We start from the raw sequence: 20,237 nt of genomic DNA, 5'->3' as shown, positions 1-20,237 counted from the left end.
CTGATGAATTATTCAGGAAAGGGAGCCTTTTTTCTTATCAAACTATGGTAATATGTAGAGCTATGACTCTCATACTCATCTTAGATGGCCAATTATATTACACACACACACACACACACACACACACACACACACACACACACACACACACACACATATATATATATTGAAATGCAAACAAAAACAAACAGATAAACAAGCAAAGGGATAGTGACTGTCAGTCTACTGTGGATGTGGCACAGTGTTATTTGCTCACAGCTGCATCTCTACCCAAACAGCATTCAGCAGCTCACACAGTTTCTGAAGCCTGTGTCTTCCCAAAACAAAAGACTCGAGAAGCGTTTATGCCACTTTCTCCGTCTCTTTCACACACGAGTGGATGCGTTGCCCGTCTGTATGGATTCAACTTCACTATCTCCCGGAGAGGGTTGGGCAGAGCAGGCGACCCGACGTGAATCCGACCCGTACTGGAAACGCAGCACGCATCCAGACCGTCGTCTTCCCGCACAACGCGCTACACGCTAGCTCACTTCAACACAGAGGATCTGCACTTATGATCGTTTGCAGTACCGCAGCAGACATTAAAGCCGGTTTCGGCCTTCTTCGTCATACTGGTGCTGCAAGACTCCGAGGGAATTGATCAGAACCAGACTGCAAACACAGACTTTTCACAGTTGATTTATAAGTCCCAGCAAAGTACTAAAAGCTGCTCACTGAAGCATTTGAATCCAATTATCTTTTACAGAATGCTGTTGTTATCCAATTAAAACTCTTCCAGCTCTGGAGAATTCTAATAAGTTATTTTGTTGGATTTTGACAATGATGATTTATGTTAAATTGCATGCCCTCTGACCTTGGAAACCATCTGTGAGCAATGCGTGTAGAAGAGGAATGTCGAGAATGTATAAATGGGGCTTTGGTATAGTTACTGGGCACTGTCAGGAAAACATCGGCCATAAACGTAAAAACCACACAGCTTCATCTCACAGTCTCCCGTGAAATATTCAGACCACAAACTCAGTGTTTGGGTGATAAATTTGGAGCATTTGCCTTGTGCTGAGAAAACGTAAATATACAATAGAGTTAGATATACTTACTCAGGAATCATGAACTTTATTAAGCAATATAAAATAATAAAATAGACAAGAGGGAAAATAGTTTCTTTTGTCTGTCCTCGTTTTTTCTCAGTTTTGTGCATTTTCTTTGAAAAACAGCTTTTACTTTCTTCCACTAGTAGAACCCAGTTTAAAAAACAAAACGAAACCAAAAAAGAAAACAAAAAACTAATAGTCAAATAATCCCACAGCAAATCTGGACAAACAAAAAAAACGACAGCCGTCTGTGCAGTACCACCGGAACATGGAGGAGGAAAAGAGAACACGACAGAGTCGACAGACAGACGCCGCCACTATGAGGTCTGCTGGCCGCCCCCCTCGTGGAGACGTCTGGCGAGTGCGTGAACTTCGGGACCCCAATCGGCCGCCTCGGCGGGGTCCGCCTCCAGCTGCGGCCCGGGCAGGTCCAGCGAGCTGATGGACCCCGCGGGGGAGCCCTGCCCCTCGTACGCGTACGTCTGCAGCGAATCGTACGGCGGGCCGCTGGTGTCCCGGTCCGCTTCCACCACCTTCATCTGGATGACCTCCTGGATGTCCTGAACGGGCAGGGTGACGGAGGGGCTGAGGCCGTCTACGCCCCTCGCCGCGCCCCACGCCTCGCCCTGTGGCTCCCTCCTCCTCCTGGCCTCCACCGCGGCCTCCGGGTGGCGCAGCGCGGCGATGTCGAAGGCCTCGGTGTCCGCCTCGCCGCCCCCCTCGTCGTCGTACGTCACCACGTTCTCCCGCACGTCCTCCTCGGAGATGATCAAGGCCTCCTTTTTGCTCTTTTTGCTCCGTAAGGTTACGAACAGCACGACGATCGCTGCCAAAGAGACAAAGAGACACGCATTTGACTAACACCCAGTCAACACGCATTTGACCAACACATAGTCAACACGCATTTGACTAACACCCAGTCAACACACATTCAACTAACACCCAGTTAACACGCATTTGACCAACACATAGTCAACACGCATTTGACTAACACCCAGTTAACACGCATTTGATTAACACCCAGTCAATACGCATTTGACTAACACCCAGTCAACACGCATTTGATTAACACCCAGTTAACACGCATTTGACTAACACCCAGTCAACACACATTTGACTAACACCCAGTCAACACACATTTCACTGACACCAGTTAACACACATTTCACTGACACCAGTTAACACGCATTTGACTAACACCCAGTTAACACGCATTTGACTAACACCCAGTTAACACGCATTTGACTAACACCCAGTTAACACGCATTTGACTAACACCCAGTTAACACGCATTTGACTAACACCCAGTCAACACGCATTTGACTAACACCCAGTTAACACGCATTTGACTAACACCCAGTTAACACGCATTTGACTAACACCCAGTCAACACGCATTTGACTAACACCCAGTCAACACGCATTTGACTAGCACCCAGTCCAAGACGCAGAAAGACCAGCAATACAAATTCTGCCTTTCTTACTGAAATACTCTTGGCCACAGCTATGGCAGCGTCGTCTGCCAGCGTGCATATGTTTGCAATGCAAGAGGCTACAATTAGCCTTTGACATTAGAAGGCACTTGAGGCAAAGGCTTGTCTGTGGGAATGATTGCATAATTGCTCATCTGCTGATGTAAAATCAATTGTTCTGTGTCTCCCCATTAATCTTAAAAGTGGTTGATGAGCCATTCAGAACCAAACAGTGAATTATTAATTCTGCCCTATAGCACTGAGACTGGTGCCAAGACACGACGCGTTCTCCTGCTCCAGAACCTTCCTGTGCATTGTGTTCTGTACTGGCAGCAGTGCTTGAGGGAGAAGTGGACCTCACCATCTATAACAAACACACCAACCTTCGATCTGGACTAATTTTAGTCCAGTTTGGTTCTGACCTAAAAGGACTATCCCATTGCCATGAGCGTTGTCACAGAATACCGATAAGTGGATCGTTTACCCCCCTGTACCTATTTTGTACAACCACGATGCTCTCTGGGAAGACAGGAGCCATGTTGGGAAAGGCAGGATTCTCTCCGGAGAGGGTTTCTATATTTGGCTATGTCAGACATGCTGAGAAAAACATTGGGGTTTGCACAAGTGACGGAGAGGGACCTCAGCTCCTACTGTGCGCCCTAACGGCATAACTTTAGGTGTAGCACGAGATGGAGAAAAGCTCTGAGGACAGTATATACAACCCGTCTACTTTAGCTACATGTCACCAAGTATCATATAGAGCCAATGTTACTGGAAAAAAGATTTTCATATCCCATATTCCCTTATTTTTAGCTACCATAAGAAGCTATTCCATCTGCAATTTTTTACACTTCCAAGATAAATCTGTTGTGTGGTATTCTGACATTTTTAGAAGCTAAAAAACTTCTAAACAACTTTAGGCAGATCTTAAGGCAGTGGTTATCAACCCAAGTTCTGGGGCCCTTCAGCGTACATATTTTTCTCCCTGCACACCTGACTCAAGCCATCCTTAAGGCCCAGATAAGCATTAAAACTGTAAAACAGGACACGATGCTAAAAAGTCCTGCTTCTTGGTCTTCAGGACCATGGACAGAGGCATAGGCAGAGTAAGCACCACCAGCCCAAAGCAGGTAAACAGATAAATGACTGATGAAACCCGGCACAAATGTTGGTCACAACTGAGACACAGCTGCACCTAATCAGGACCGATCACAAAGCTGCCTCACTCAGCGACTTGGCGGGGGGATTAGTGCAGGGAAGTCTCAGTACTTCTGGCTGACATTGCTCTCTCTTTCTCTCCTTATTTCTTCTCTGATGGCACCACATCACAGGAGATCACATCAAACCGCGGTGAACAGAACTGGGACCGATGCAAATGCCTTAAGAATTCATAATCAGAGAGAACACTGGAAACCTTGAATCTGCTGAAAAGTAGCTGGGCTCACTTGACAGCAGGGATAAATGAAGTTTTAATAACGTAACGATGTAGAAAAAAAAACTCAGTCCTCTCCACTTCACTGCGATCATACACAACACCACACCCGCCCCCACCCGCCCCCACCTGCACCGACTCCACCTTCTTACCCAAGAGGATGAGGACGCAGAGTAGGATGGCGATCAGGGCCCCCGTGCTGAGACCCGCGGAGGAGAGGAAGGCCTGTGCCTGGCAGGCGGGCACACGCAGGCCTCGCTGGCACGGGCACACGCGCAGGGTCAGGGTGGCGGTGCTGCTCAGCTGGGGCTCGCCCCCGTCACGCACCACCACCGCCAGCCGGTGGAGCTCCTGCTCGGCCCGGTTGAAGCCCCAGCGCCGTGCCACGATGCTGGCGCTGCTGTCTGAGAGAGAGAGAGAGAGAGAGAGAGAGAGAGAGAGAGAGAGAGAGAGAGAGAGAGAGAGAGAGAGAGAGAGCAGAGGGTTACTCCCACCCGCCACTCACCCCGGGGTTCTATCGGTTCAGCCGGATCGGCAGGCCGAGACCAGACCGACTTCACACATCGAAAACCAGGAGGGGATTCAAACGTGAGGGCCCGTTGAGCGAAACGCAAAGGGCCCGTGGTGCAGCCCGAGCCTTGGGGGGACGACGTCTTATGGCGTTCGCAGCCACATGGCAGTAAAGGATCGAACTGTTTTTTTTAGAAGTCACACTGACCCGTCTGGATTCGTGCAGGTTCGGAGCGTCTGCTTGACTCGTCACTTGTGCGTTTTTGAAGACAGAACCCGGTACTGGGCAAGTGGGCCGTCAGTTGGACCGCCACCTCACACAGCAGCAAACGTCACACTTCATTACATCTCCAGGTCCCCATCTCATCACATTCTGCACAGTTGTGCAAATTTACTTTTTTAATTCTCCCCGTCACCCACCCTCTCTCTCCCTCCCTCCATCGCTCTCTCTCCCTCTCTCTTCCTCATCACTCTCTCCCTCCCTCTCTCTCTCCCTCCATCATCACTCTCTCCCTCTCTCTCTCCCTCCTTCTCCCTCTCTCTCTCCCTCCATCATCACTCTCTCTCTCTCCTTCTCTCTCTCCCTCCATCATCACTCTCTCTCTCTCTCTCTCTCTCTCTCTCTCCCCACAGAGCCCTGTAGCGTATGCACAAGCACAATCGGCTCCTCAGCTATGCAGATCTCAGTCTCCATGGAACAGGCAACCACAGCACGTGCCCAAGCCCTGGGGTGGGGGGGTCGACTCACTACCGGGCGGCCCCTGTCGCTTCCTGCCTGTCAACCGCAGTGTGCAAACATGCCCCCCAGGGGAGGTCTCCTCATCAGCGCCATCGCGATCATCCACCACACCGCAAGCTGCAGGTCCACCATATCACTGAAGTCAAGGCCGCATCGCCCCCTGGGGGAGGGTGTAGGAATACTGCTGGTGTGGCTCGCTGGTGCAGCATCGAGTTCATTCTCACAGAGTTTATGATGAAACCCAATTGGGTTTTAAGTTGCCCTTTACAAGTAAAGAGAACGCTCATCGCAAGTAAAGTTTACAAAAATAGCTTCCTCACTTTTTTGCCTGCAGGCTGTATACACACAAACACACAAACACACACACACACACACACACACACACACACACACACACACACACACACACACACACACACACACACACACACACACGTCCTTATTTTGATATGTAATGAACAGAGTGCCTCTCGTGAAAATAAGCACATTTCTTTAATTACTCCAACGTTCACAGCAGGTCTTTCAATGAGACGACAGTAAATCATAAACACATTTCCTGGAAATCGCCATGGGAACCAGGCCTGCATAAACTGCAGATGCGATGGAACTTTGCGGTGAGGTGTACGGCCCTGTGTCCTCACTTCTAGGTCTTAACTACAGCAGCACTCGGGTCAGACGAGTTTAAAAGGGCCAAGTTAACACAACAGATGAAACGTAAGCCACCTAGAGCACACAGTGCCACAAAGGTGTGCTAACAATGAAAACACATTATACATAATAAAACCCATATAGCATTTAATGTAGTTTTACGATGTATGCTAGCCCAACATTCCTGGTTTAATGCAGTTCAAACCTCCCAAATTTTGAATATCATTTATGCCACAGCACGTGAGAGTCAGACACACTCCCTCAGAATTCTTCTAAGAGGAACTACAATCCGGTTTGTTCCACGAGCTTCTGTTCAAGCCCTGCCAGTCGGCGCAGTGGCACAGCATGCCAAGAAAGATGCCCTGGAAAGTGACTACACCGAAGCTCTTCCTCCACATCCATCCAACATCCATCCACATCCATCCACATCACCCAATGACAGTAAAGTCCTGGCCAATCGGTCGCCTTGAGTGGCCAATCAGGTCAGACCACACAAGGTGGTTGTGTGAGATTGACACAGGTGCCCCCCAGCATGTAAATCCTTCCATAATGACCCATCCGTGGAGACGTCGTTCGGACGGAACCGCCAAGCTGTGCCAACAGAGCTCCGAGCTCTCGGGGAGTCCCAGCATCTGTTTCTAACCTCCGCGATTGTGGCGGTAAGCCTGGTGCACTCGACCTGAAGCCCCGACGTGTTCCACAGGAGCGGCCCGTTTTGAGGGAGATGGATCATTATGGCCTGGCCGTCTCCAGCAGACAGCCTTGAGCGAACACACACACAGACCTGGTTTCCTGGGCAACGGCAGCGCGGGTCTCTCTCTGATATTAGACGAGTGCGGGGGGGGGGGGGGGGGGGGGGGGGTAGGGAATGAACAAAACCTGTGTGACAACACGCAATGCTAAATATGTTTGTCTGGAGGCACTGGTGGTTTGCTTGAAGCAAACATCATGAAATCAGCTCTCACAAGGCAATTTCCATTATCGGGGGCATGAGTGTAGAGCACTTCTAGATTTTATTTGATATCGCAAATATCACAACCAACGGGATCCCAATTTTTGCTTTGCCAACGATACGTCAGATGTCATAAAAAAAAAACTTTTCCTGATTGAAGTATATTTCTTGCTCAGTAAAAAGAAAAGAGTAAAACTACTTCAAGCAGGATTTATGATTTATTTCTTTAAAATATCATAAAATGAAAATGGTTTTTTTTTGGTAAATGTACAGTGACATGCAAAAGGGCTGAAGTCTCTTGGGTTTGAAATGCCAGCAACAGCTGCGTACTGCAAACAGAATGTAAGTGGTTTCATGCATTGTCAGCCAATACAACAACACACAAAACATCCGCTTGTACCTTCATTGTCCTTCAGGGTGAAATTAGGGTTTGCTGGCATGTCGGCTGGCAAGGCAAAAGAGAAGCGTCCGTTGGCGAAATTGTCCTTGTCCATAGCCCTGATGGTATGTATTACCTGTACAATGACAAAAAGAAAGAAAGACACAAAGGTAGATAGACAAGACAGTCAGACAGACAAACAGACAGACAGGCAGTAAATGAGCAAGCAAGATAAGGAGGTGGAACTCCTTGATTCAATTCTCCACCGTGTCCGTCTTTTTAATCCTGCAGCGTCATTATTCAATGACCTTCTCCCCTCTCTGCCCTGACGTGTCTGAAGAGCATTCGCACGACTCCCTCTCCTCCTCTCCTCTCCTCTCCTCCTCTCCTCTCCTCCTCTCCTCCTCTCCTCTCCTCCCTCCCCCGATGCGTCTGAAGGGTGTGTGCTCTTGGACCCACCGCCCACAGTACACATACACCATTTTTGGCCTTGGCAGGACTCCTGAAACCCAGGAGGCGGACGCATGCCGGCCTCCAGCGCCGTGACGCTCTGTCAGCTCGTTAACCTAATTGGCTCCCGCTAACGGAGCAGCGGCACGTGGGGGGAGCTCCTCACGCCCAGGACGGACCAATTATGGAAGCTCTTCACCTGTCCATGAGGGAAGACACCCAGAAACTGGGGAGGGGGCTCGGCTGGGGCTCAAGCCGGAGCCGGGCCCACTTAGACACCCTCCCGGGCAACTCTTCGCACTTCTAATACGAGACCCAGGATGTGACAGCCTCTACTGTCTCTTTGCCTGCTGCTGTCATAGCTACCAGGCCCACCGACAATCTTGTTTCTCTCGTCATCGCTCTCCGTAAGAGGATGAAGTCAGGCGGTCAGAATGAAGAGAATTTTCCGCTGTTTTGAATTAGACCTGAATATGTTTTATTTTTAAAATGTGGCGTGGTTCACTAAAAATAAAAACAGAGAGGTAAACAAAGCTATGCTTTATTCCCAGTAATTATCGACTCCATTTATCTGCAGGGCAGGCAGGGGAATTTTTCCCCCTGTGGAAGTCTGACCTGGCCAGTCACCTGCCGGACATTCCGGCTGCAGAGCCGAGAGATTCCTCCAGGATCCCGACACGCATTGTCCACCATGTGTCTGGCTTATCTTCCGTGTTTCGCGATCTCCATTCAAGGGAGAAAAGACGACAGCCAAGAACTCCGGAGCCTCGCGATGCGAGATTGGAGCGGCCGCGCTCCGCTGTGCACGGGGCCCGTGTGGAAGGGGCCCGTGATTAACATTTGCCACAAACCTGGCACCGGTGGGGCCGACACGGGCCACTATCTCCTCCCAAAGACATCCGTTTATGCTGAATAATTTATGGGTTCAAGAGGCTCAGAGGCCTGCAGAACCATAGATAAAGCCGACCCTGATGGTGTCAGACATATCATAAAGGGACTGTGTGTGTGTGTGTGTGTGTGTGTGTGTGTGTGTGTGTGTGTGTGTGTGTGTGTGTGTGTAGAAGTGAGCCTGGGGAAACAGAATTAAACAGTAGACAGGTAGAGTGTTTGAGGTACAGTGAATACAGAGATAGTGAGAGGGAGAAGAAAGGAGCTGTCAAAGAAATGAACAAACCCAAAAAAAAAGAAGAAAAGAAAATGTGAAATGAGATGGGACTTTGGAAGTTCCCAGTAGTTCAGAGGCTAGATGAAACCTGGACGTGTGACAGTGTGAAACGTAGTAGGGCTAGGTGAGATGACATTATTAAAATAAATATATTAATAAATGGACTGTGGAGGGATCACCAACCTGGCCTGCCTTAGCAGCCTCACACACGATGATGTCATGGTCCGTAGGAATGTAAGGTGTGTTGTCATTGACATCCAGTACCTGCACTGTCACTAGCACAGAGCTCACCAGACTGGGATTCTCTGAGAAACACAGATATAAGACGCAAACGTTCAGAACGTGAATGGTCTTGAGGTCTTCATCAATGATGAAGATGATGATTCATTTGTTGGAGTCATACGATGATCATATCAAACATAGTTTTAAGGAGATGCCGTCTAGGAGTTGAAATAGACGTGGAGTTGTGGAGATCGGGTGGAATATAAACCCTAAAATGTTAAGACAATCTCCAGACAATCTACAGGTATAACGACTTGGTTGCATCATTCAGATTTTCATCAAATGTGTGGGCGTGGCCAGTGTTCCATGCTTGTATGATGTAATGGCTGAGATTTTTAAATTAATAATTTAGAGAGTAGACAGGAGGCCACTAAGTCGCACATGAAGATGATGATGAATGTGACAGTGTGGGGAATTCTCCACTGCACAACTTTGCATCAGCTGGGCAGATCTCGCTGTAATTTTACTTGAAATGTGTTGTGTGGTGCTGTGCACCATAAGCGTACTGTGAAACCACACCCCTATATATTGTATTTCTATGGAAACTTATTTGATGGATACAGATAGCACTGGGGAAATATTTTGGGCAGAGACCACTTTAAACATAAAGCATTTAGGGCAGCATGACATCAGCACAGAGACCCCCCCCAGCTGAATTTTACTAATAACTGTGTGAATTTTGTATTTAGATGGTGAATCAATTTTTTATCTTAGTGAATTCCATTATGTCTTATTGATTAAATGTAACCCCAGAGTTCAACTTTTTGCCATCCTCTGACGGTAATCCTAACCTTTCCTAATTTAAAGCATTCTGGATCTGAGGCCGTTATCACTATGCATTGCCGGGGTGGTGTGTGTGTGTGTGTGTGTGTGTGTGTGTGTGTGTGTGTCTGTTACTTTGTGACCCATGTGAATCCAACGCCTGCCCCTGGGGATTTACGTATGAATTCAGCAGCTTAAGTCTACAAAAAACAGAAAGCACTGGCGTAGATCATGGTGCTATTTGAATGTAAATTCCATGAATATTTCATCAAAGCTATCTATGAACACACTGAGATCAACCTGAACGGCTTTGCATTTTCAATCCTAAATTCTATCTCCATCAAGCTGATTTCTGAAGTGCTGATAACCGATTCTAAAAAAAAAAGATGAATATCAATGAAAACCATGAGTGTGTCGATACTCTCCTCCAAACATATGCAGATTGCTAATGGTGATTGATCACTGCACTGTGTTAGCTGATGTTATCAATGTGCACCTTCAACCCATTAACCAAACACCTTTACACAGAACGGGATAAGGAAAAGGGTAAATGCGTAGACAAGCACTGGCAAAAAAAGGCAAGAGAAAGTCAATTTGGCCTGTGCACCTCGATTACAGAGGCACGTCACCTCCTACCACAACAAGCATCCCATAATGCATCACTCCTTCAAACAGTCATTTGCTGTAGTCAATAATCATGATTTTAACCGTGCTTGGAGATAATTTCTCGCATAAAAAAAAATCAGAATGTCATCGGTAAGATTTTCCTCAAACGTGGCTCGCTGTATCTGCATGGAACCGGTTGACATGGGATCCTGGGCCTAGTGTATCTCACCAGCCTCGGAGGCCTGAACGGTGATGTTGTGCCAGGGTACAGCCTCCCGATCCAGACTGGCGCTGGTGGTGATCAGTCCGCTGTTCTCGTCGATACTGAAAAGCCCTTCTCTAGTCACACTGCTGTCAACGAAATACCTGTAATTAGACGAGAGAACAGTTTTGAATAGTTAAGAGGAAATGGGTATGGATGAGTAAATTATTCTAGCACTTTCTTAAAAAAAAAAATTGGAGCAAATATAATAGTTCTTCATTACTAGGCGCTCTGTGGTAAAAGATGGTGGAGGCCTTGAATGTGCTAAATATTTTAGAGTTGCGGTGAATATGTTAGCCAAGCTAATGCACTGAAATGAGATCAACATGCCAGGTCTCCTTTCATCAATTTCTTCCTTTTCTTTTTTCTCCCCATAAATTCGTTGAAAGCTCATTCCCTGTTTAACGCTTTGGGAACTGTGCAGTGCGTCTGTGTGCAAGACAGCAACACCTGAATCGGTTCATGAGGGCTTCGGTAATGAGGTGGTAATTTGAACACACAGTGTAACAGCAGGGGAAACATTAAAATGCACTGTGTGTGCCCCTCAGGAGCTGGATTGGGAATTATTGCTCAAAATGTCTGTCAAGGCATTCAAAAGCACTGACTATGTCACCTTTTAAGAGATGTGCTCTGTTTGCTATGCTAAGCTACACCTTCAGCAAATTAAGGACAAATAAAAAACAAGCAATTAAAATGTGACGCGTCACGGTGGTTTGCTTACTTGAATACTGAGTGGGTCTTCTACGCCTCTCACCTGACTTTGCCCCTAGCGTTGTCGGGGTCTTGGGCTGTCACCACGCCGACGTGGGTGCCGGCCAGCGCGTTCTCGTAAACGTCCATGATGTAATAGTCCATGGTGAAGACGGGAGCTTCATCCACATCTCCGACAATGATCTTGAGGGTGGTGGCGTCCTTGAAGGGCCCCAGGTGGGAGAACCGGGGGTCGAGGTGTGTGTTCTCCCCCTCGATGCTCAAGGAGTAGGCTTTCTTCTTCTCGTAATCCAGCGGCTGCGAGAAGCACAGATAGCAAAAAAAATGACCTTCAACTGCAGAGATGTTTCATTCTTTCCCAGGCGGGGAGGGGATCCGCTCGACTGAACAGGAGGAAGCGCTCGACTGCAGGAGCCTGAAACCGCCTGCAGACACTGTGGTGCGCTATCGTTTCATTTCATTTCAGGTGGACGGCAGAACGCTTTTACAGACCTTTCCGAGAGAGATGACCCCCTCTCTCTTGTCACCGTCCGTGGCGATGGAGAACATGGCCGCCCCATCCTCATTAGTGATTCGGTACGCCATCTCTGCGTTGACGCCGAGGTCCTCGTCGTTGGCTCTGATTTTGCCCACAGCTTTTCCGACCTGAGCGGACTCTGGCACGTACAGCTGGTAGTTCTCTGAAGCAGAACCCTAGCTTTCAGCGCTAATGTGTTCGAATTGCCCATCTCAAAGCATAGGCGCAAAGAGGACAGTACAAAGGACGTGAATAAGCTAATTCTGCTTAACACTCTATATGCACCAACAAATGCCTATTTCCCCCTTTTAATCTATTTTCTTTTAGCAATGGAATATCAATGCTGCTGGTGTGATTGCGAGAAGAATATGACATCATTATCACAGTTTATATACATGATGCCAAAAATACACAACAATACTTTATGATTTGAAATCTGTGGCTGTCCATCGCAGCGATGGCAGCAGACTCACGTTGCTTTAATGGTCATTTTTCCGAGCCAAACGCGGATATGCATATTTGGCAGATTAAATGTGTGTCCTTTGGAAACACTGCATTAGCCTACCGCACTATGGACTCTGCAATATTGGCAGAAAGGTATCTGATTATGGTAGATTAAAAATATCATCTTTGTTGGAGTGAAGTATGGAAGAGACTATTAATTTGTGAAAGGTTATTGCAATTCTTTCGGCTAACAAGTGAGAGCGGACCAGCTGACAGCCTGTCCATGCTAACACCCACTCGGTTGCTATAGCTTTTTTCGTTTATTACTAGCAAAGAGTAAAGTGCTCATTTGAAAATTGTCACACACTTTGAGGAAACCTTGGTGGATTGTCGTTGACATCAGTGAGGGTGATGTTGACGGTAGTGGACCCAGACAGACCCCCCACAGAGCCGGCCATGTCTTTGGCTTGGATGATGATGGAGAACAATTCTCTGGTCTCCCTGTCCATGTTGGCCAGAGCTGTCCTAATGACACCTGCGGAAAAGAAGAAGTTCATATACAAAAGGGGTTTTGGACGAAAATACTTTATACTGTAGTAAAGTCAATGTGATTTTTAATATATTGTGTCGTTACAAAACAAACAGTAGAGTCGTGTAGAAACATTGCGTCATGACACGACGTCGCCACATTAAGCTGAAAATGCCTTGTTCATTTTTGTTTGGTCTGAAAACAGTTCCTTTGAACTGTGGTCTCTTAGTCAGTGGTTTCCTTCCTAATGGATCTATCAGCTGCCCTCGCCCACTAAGTCATCACATTAGCATGGAGCGCATTAGCCCTCATCTCTGTACTCTGCAGAGCAGTCGAGACTCGGTGTGAGCACAGGGCTTACTACACCTTACTCCACCTGCCAGTCTTGAGATCTCTGAGATTTTATAACCTCATGTGGCATCAGGTTGGGTGAGGGGGGGGCGGGGCTGGCTGTCTTCTCCCAAAAATACTTCAATTCCCACATTTTGCTGTGACTTTTTATGCAGTCCCATGGAAATCAATAGGCAGCTTTGGTCTGCCTCACAAACTCTCAAATGATGCGGTTGCCAAGGGGGACAACCACATCCAGGAGATCAAAGTAAGAGCCGTCACCCCGAAGGATGAAACAGAACACACATCCACTCTTACAATGAATGCAACTTAGCTTGGTTCTATTGATCAAATTACCATTAGCCGTCTGGGTTCGTGCAGCAGGCTGCAATAATAAAAAGGCAAAGAAAATGGAAAATTAATCTTAAAACCTTCAAAACACTAAATAATTCTGGGAGAACTCTTGGCATGCTCTTACATACCATATAATAAAAATGTATTTTATTGACCAGGTGAGACAGAGTCTGATTTAGCAGTTACTGAGATGGTTACAAAGACATTTTTTCAAATAAGGATATACACTCACTGGCCACTTTATTAGGTACACCTGTCCAACTGCTCATTAAGGCAAATGTCGAATCAGCCAATCGCATGGCAGCAGCTCAATGCATTTAGGCATGTAGACATGGCCAAGACGATCTGCTGCAGTTCAAACCGAGCATCAGAATGGGGAAGAAAGGTGATTTAAGTGACTTTGAACGTGTCATGGTTGTTGGTGCCAGACAGGCTGGTCTGAGTATTTCAGAAACTGCTGATCTACTGGGATTTTCATGCACAACCATCTCTAGGGTTTACTGAGAATGGTTCGAAAAAGAGAAAATATCCAGTGAGTGGCAGTTCTGTGGGTGCAAATGCCTTGTTGATGCCAGAGGTCAGAGGAGAATGGCCAGACTGGGTCGAGCTGATAGAACGACAACAGTGACTCAAATAACCAGTCGTTACAACCGAGGCATACAGAAGAGCATCTCTGAACACACAACATATCAAACCTTGAGGTGGATGGGCTACAGCAGCAGAAGACCACACCAGGTGACACTCCTGTCAGCTAAGAACAGGAAACTGAGGCTACAATTCACACAGACTCACCAAAATTGGACAATAGAAAATTGGAAAAACGTCTGATGAGTCTGGATTTCTGCTGCGACATTCGGATGGTGGGGTCAGAATTTGGCATCAACAACATGTAAGCATGGATCCATCCTGCCTAGTATAAACGGTTCAGGCTGGTGCTGGTGGTGCAATGGTGTGGGGGATATTTTCCTGGCACACTTTGGGCCCATTAGTACCAATTTAGCATTGTGTTAACCCCACAGCCTACCTGAGTATTGTTGTCCATCCCATTATGACCAGTGTACTTCCAACAGGATAACGCGCCTGATAACGCAAAGACTGGTTTGTTGAGCACAACAATGAGTTCACTGTACTCGAATGGCCTCCACAGTCACCAGATCTCAGTCCAATAGAGCACCTTTGGGATGTGGTGGAACGAGAGATTCACATCATGGATGTGCAGCTGACAAATGTGCAGCAACTGTGTGATGCTATCATGTCAATATGGACCAGACTCTCTGGGGAATGTTTCCAGTACCTTGTTGAATCTGCCACGAAGAATTAAGGCAGTTCTGAAGGCAACAGGGGTTCAAACCCAGTACTGTGTGTGTGTGTGTGTGTGTGTGTGTGTGTGTGTGTGTGTGTGTGTGTGTGTGTGTATTTAAATAAGGACAGTACATTTTAAAGACAAACAGCTAGTTTAAATAAGGAAGAGGTGTGTGAACATATGCCTCACTGTACACTGAAGCATATGTTGACACACTTATAGCCAAGATCCAGCACGCCCTTCAGTGGTGGTTAGAGTTGTAGGCAAGCAAATACGTTCTGCCTATTAGGTATTTAGACAGCACCATATACACCAGCAGTGTTATTGTACAGTTGATCATTTTTTACCCCATTAGTTACTGAGGAAGACTACTGTTTTGGAGAAGAAGCTGTTCCTGTTTCTTGTTCTTAATTTTTTTTGATGGACCAATATCTGCTCTCTGAAATTAGAGGCTGGGAAGCCCGGTGGGCGGGGATGTGTGAAGAATACCCCTGATCCGCACTGCTGTCTCTATTCGTTATGGTCTTTCAGGCGCCTTTGACGGAGTTCTACAGCCAATAATCTCTCCTGCAGCAGGAACGAGTTCGGTCTCGCTGCCAGTTGGAGTCAGTCACGCGTAGCTGTGACAGCTTGGCTTGTAGTAGCTGCCGGATTACTGGATTAAATGCAGAGCTGAAGTTGATGAACACAACTGAGATATGGGAGTCCATGCAGCGGAGATACAGCAGTGTACGCGCCCGATCGCACCGATATGAACCCGCCAGCTCTCTACGCAAACCGCAGAGACTCCAGTCTGGGGCCCGTGGTGGTTTTCAAATGGAGAATATCTCAAAAGTCTGACTACTGAAGTCAGCATGAGAAGTCTGAAACCATGCTGACCTGATGTTCCTGGCATGCTTTAACTGGAATGTGATGAAGTAACACTTCTACGAGAGGTTTGCACACTGCAGTGGGCCAGAAATCAATTGAAGATATCAGCTGAAAGTGGTGCTGGTTGGAGTGGCAGATGCTTCAGGAGGAGTCGATTTAGCTCTTATTTGCAGATCCAGGGTGGAGCAGATGGAGCAGCGGTGGGTGGAGTGCTGGTGGAGGTGTGGGAGGGAGGAGGAAGAGAATCAGAGTGATACGGGCTTCAGCCACGGAGATGTGCAGTGGAACTTTCAGAACAATTAACAATTCTTGTTAAAATGTTGGTGGCTTCCTGTTCCTTCTCCTAGCTAAGGATAGATAATTGACTAATTGGCTGGTCATTAGCTGTTTTAATTCATTGACTCATTGATTATTGACCATTCCAATTACATTCTCCACTCTACAACAAATTGTAAAGGTCATTATTTCTGCTCTGGTATTTATGTTCCTTTGTCTATCTAAGCTGCCAAAGTTTAATGTGTCACCAGGGTTTATAATTATCTCGGCTTCATATATAACACATTTGGCATTTGTTTATTTACAAAAACCGATGTACAACATATCTTTGCATGTTAATTCACTTTGGTCTTCTCTGGTGCTCTGAACATGTTCCATTTTGCGGAGTTCATCTCTGCAGTTCCTCTATGGTTTGGGTCATTCATTTTTCAGTAGTGGCATCAGGCTTGTCAGTTTTTAGCTGTTACCTTTACAGCAGACTGAGATGAAACACGCTGTGGTTAGGATACACCAGAGCCACACGAGGATGAGGACGATACGCATACTTCATCACAGCATAGCGATGATCAAGCACTTCCGTCCTCCCCACTGGCACAAGCGATGTGTTGTTTATGTAGTGTGCTTTCTTTGCTTAGCAATGCATTATTAAAATCTCCCAATGTGATAACTGAAAAGTTAATATATTATGACTCCAGGTTGGCAGTTTATTTTTTCATGCAGCACACGTGGTTACTCTGTTACTAGTGTCTGGATGTTGAACACTGCCCCTCTCCTCTTTCCTCTGTAACTCGTGGGTCATGGTCGGCTCTCTGTGAAGCTGTAAGCTGTTCAGCTGGTGTGCATTGTCCGGAAGTGATTCACAGGTTTCTGTGCTACAGAGAGCAGACGAGAGACCCACATTCATCATGATTAACAGCTGTATGTGGTTTGTTAGACAGAGACAGAAGGTTAGCAAAGATAACTCCAGGATGGGCTGAGCGTAGGCACACGCCCCTAGGTTGAACATTACGACAGTTGGTACAAGAGCTTATGAAGACATCAACTAGACTTCACAGGACAAAAAACAGCATATTTAGTGAATGTTTGGAGTCAAAAAAAGCACAAAGGTTCCTTATAGGCACATTTGCTTGATAGCCAAATATATATAGGGCCTACAAGCACTGCTCCTACCATATCTTAAATTTGAAATGCATACTGTTAACACTTCTATCAGGGAAAAGATGTAAGATTTAATGTTGGTAACAGGGTTGCAGTTAGGACTAACTAAATGTCATCTGCATAGTAATGAAAGCTGGAACCATAACCATTTGTCCCAGAGGTACACTGCATACGATGTGGACAGCAATATCAGGGTCTGATCATGGGGGTACACCGTGATACGGACACTGGATGTCTTTTGATTTTGTACTGATGTTCCATGAGAGATATATGATCTGCACCATTCTGGAACCTTTCTGAGCCATTCTGGAACCTTTCTGTACCATTCTGGAACCTTTCTGAGCCGTTCTAGAACCTTTCTATACTACTCTGGCTGAAATGCTACCTTGTAATATAGAGTATAGAAAGCCACACTGAGGTCAAGGAGAGGAAGAAGACTTTGTGGACCAGCATCAGAAGAAGGCTGAAGGTCACACACAACTCTTAAGAGAGACGACTCCCTTTTGTGATGTGAATGAACGCCAGCCTGAAAGGGATCATAGAGATTATTTACAGTGAGAAAATCTTTAAAATGTGTGAGTAGCAGTCTTTCCATCAGTATAGATTAAAACAATCTATAGAGATTGATCTGTAATAGTCAAGAATGGTAAGAGCAGGGTAAGTGTATGCCTGCTAGCGTATGACATCACATCGCTGCCTTTCTGGGCCATCCATGGTAGATGACGAGTAGGAGGGTCTTTTTTATGCAGAAAGAATTAAAATCATCATGCAAATCCAGTGGAGTCTTTTCCATTGAACCTTATGCTACACACGTGTGAATCACAAACGGATCTGTTAACAATAACCCCCAGCCTAAACACATGCATTGTGCACCCTGACATTCATTTATGCACATCCTTTTATATTTATGTCTCCAATTAATGGTTCTTGGGAAAAATCGTTTTTAGTCAGTAGCGTGTTAGATAAATATGAAGATTCTACATTCAAGCACAAAACCGAAAATCGCAGCAAAATTAAAGCGATAAAGGGTTCTTGCTCCGGGTCCCAGAAGATCAAAGCTCTGAGCCTACAGTTTCATCACGTTTGGTCGCTCAAATAGAGGATTTATATTTTTTTGAGTACCAAAAGTTGTTCATAAACGGGAAAACCCAAGAAAGTGACCAAAGATTGGAGACAAAAGCATCTGGTGAAGCTTTGCTACTGGTAGGAATGGAGCTAATCACAAATGTAATACAGCACATACACAAGCTGCATCAACTAAGGTGACCTGTGTGTACCTGAACAATACATAGTCACCGTAACTCTTGCTATCTCCATAATGTTTTGCAGGGTTTATTACTAGAAGCATTTGACTGTGTTTATTCATCTTTCAGGCTGTCTGGTGCCATAAACAACATGGAGTCTGGAGACCGGGCAACAGAACTTCCATCATTTAATTTGGTGATTTGATTACATGGACGCCTGGAGGAAAGATCATTGAATCTATCTACTACCTTGATATGAGGCGAGTCTTTCCAATGAACATAAAGTTTACTTTCAGCATTTGTTGCAATTTCCTGTTTATACCCGTTTCTCTTATTATCATATAAAGGAGCACAGAACTAGCATGACGCCATCTTGTCCGTTTTTACATCCTGGCACTCTGTGTGTCATGATTACTGCACACGACGCATTAGGCTAAAGGAACAGACAGAGAAGACAACTGCAGGAGTAGAGACGACAGAGAAGAAGAGTTGCAGTAGAGTCAAACTCACGGATACACTGGATGTAGTGATGAGTTCAGAGACGGTGATGGGAACTTCAACGCGGAAACACATTTTCGGGTGGGGGGGGGGGGGGGTGTAGTGAGGGCATTTCTTGAAAATGGGATATTGTGCAGCGGAATGGAATTGTTGGAAGATTTTGCTGACTTTATCCTTGAAGAAATCTAGTAAAGCTTCAAAATGTTCTGCAGTGCTTGGAGCAGTTGAAGAAGGGGGGATTTGAGGAGCTCGATGATGACGTCTGGAGGATGGCTCAGGAACGGAGGAGGAGATGGTAGCAGGTGTGGCATTCAGGAAAGGCAGTTAAAGATCAAGCTAGTTTTAAGAAAAGTATCTTTTGAGAAAAAAAGGGGGGGCGAGTATGTTAATAACAACAACAGTGGTGAGCAAAAGCATCAAGCACTTAAAAACTGTATCATTGAAGCTGACTGTGGAGAAACGCCCTGACCAATGAGTCCACCATGGTATGTGACATACATGAACACACTGAAATCAAGCCTGTGTGACCGTTTACATTCTTAAGTTTATCTGTGGCAAAGGTTTACTGGATCAATTACCAAAGAACAGCCTGGCCAAACATAAAAAGATGAAAAATTAAACCCTGAGTCAGACATAGTGACACTCATTTACCGGTCACATTACACAGGGAAAATTTTGAAGTCTTCAATGACACCGTGTTAGTCCACACCACACCAAGTTGGTAAAACACCAATTTCCTAGCACCTATTAGCCAGAGCCTCAGGAAGAGCTAAACCGTCCTACATAACAACGAGACAGGATGACAGCCCCGCGAAAGGGTAGCAGCTCAGACGTAATCAGGTGGTGTCAGGAGGGTGGAGAGGACAGACCGGTGGAGCAGCTCCATGGTGAGAATTTAGAGGACACGAGGGAGAAATCTCAAACATAAGCAAGTCCAATATATTAGCAGTAAGGGATCTGCTAGTACAGATTGTAGTATAGATAATGTAGTAATGTTATTGTAGTAATGCCATTACGTATATAGTAGTGCCATTATAGCATTGCCCCTGCAGAAATGCCATTGTAGAAATGCCGTAATTCATCATCAATGTATTTATAGGTTTTTGGAATACAATGTATATCTATTTCCTACATAGGGTTAATTTTAATAAGTTGTCAACTGAGATTCTTGCATACACACAGCCATAAAGATTTAGAGTTCAGAATTGGTCACAAATATACATCACAGACATCGTGGTTAAAGGAGATAACCAT

General features: G+C 46.0%; 1 protein-coding gene across 2 annotated transcripts in view; it reads right to left on the bottom strand.

Moving 5' to 3' along the window:
- Nucleotides 1-1,090: 1,090 nt before the first annotated feature.
- Nucleotides 1,091-20,237, bottom strand: part of LOC143483082 (cadherin-18-like) — a 79,825-nt gene continuing 60,678 nt past the window's right edge. For both annotated transcript variants that reach the window (XM_076981797.1, XM_076981794.1), the window contains exons 5-12: nucleotides 12,789-12,956; nucleotides 11,953-12,140; nucleotides 11,504-11,757; nucleotides 10,717-10,853; nucleotides 9,021-9,142; nucleotides 7,244-7,358; nucleotides 4,147-4,398; nucleotides 1,091-1,917 (exon numbers count right to left, since the gene is read on the bottom strand). In XM_076981797.1, the coding sequence (XP_076837912.1) occupies nucleotides 1,409-1,917; nucleotides 4,147-4,398; nucleotides 7,244-7,358; nucleotides 9,021-9,142; nucleotides 10,717-10,853; nucleotides 11,504-11,757; nucleotides 11,953-12,140; nucleotides 12,789-12,956 (1,745 nt within the window). In that variant the 3' untranslated portion in view covers nucleotides 1,091-1,408. The remainder of the gene's footprint in view (nucleotides 1,918-4,146; nucleotides 4,399-7,243; nucleotides 7,359-9,020; nucleotides 9,143-10,716; nucleotides 10,854-11,503; nucleotides 11,758-11,952; nucleotides 12,141-12,788; nucleotides 12,957-20,237) is intronic.

Source organism: Brachyhypopomus gauderio, chromosome 19 (assembly GCF_052324685.1).
Source record: "Brachyhypopomus gauderio isolate BG-103 chromosome 19, BGAUD_0.2, whole genome shotgun sequence".
NCBI lineage: Eukaryota > Metazoa > Chordata > Actinopteri > Gymnotiformes > Hypopomidae > Brachyhypopomus > Brachyhypopomus gauderio.
Note: the sequence above shows the minus strand (reverse complement) of the source record. Positions and strands in the feature narration are given on the sequence as shown.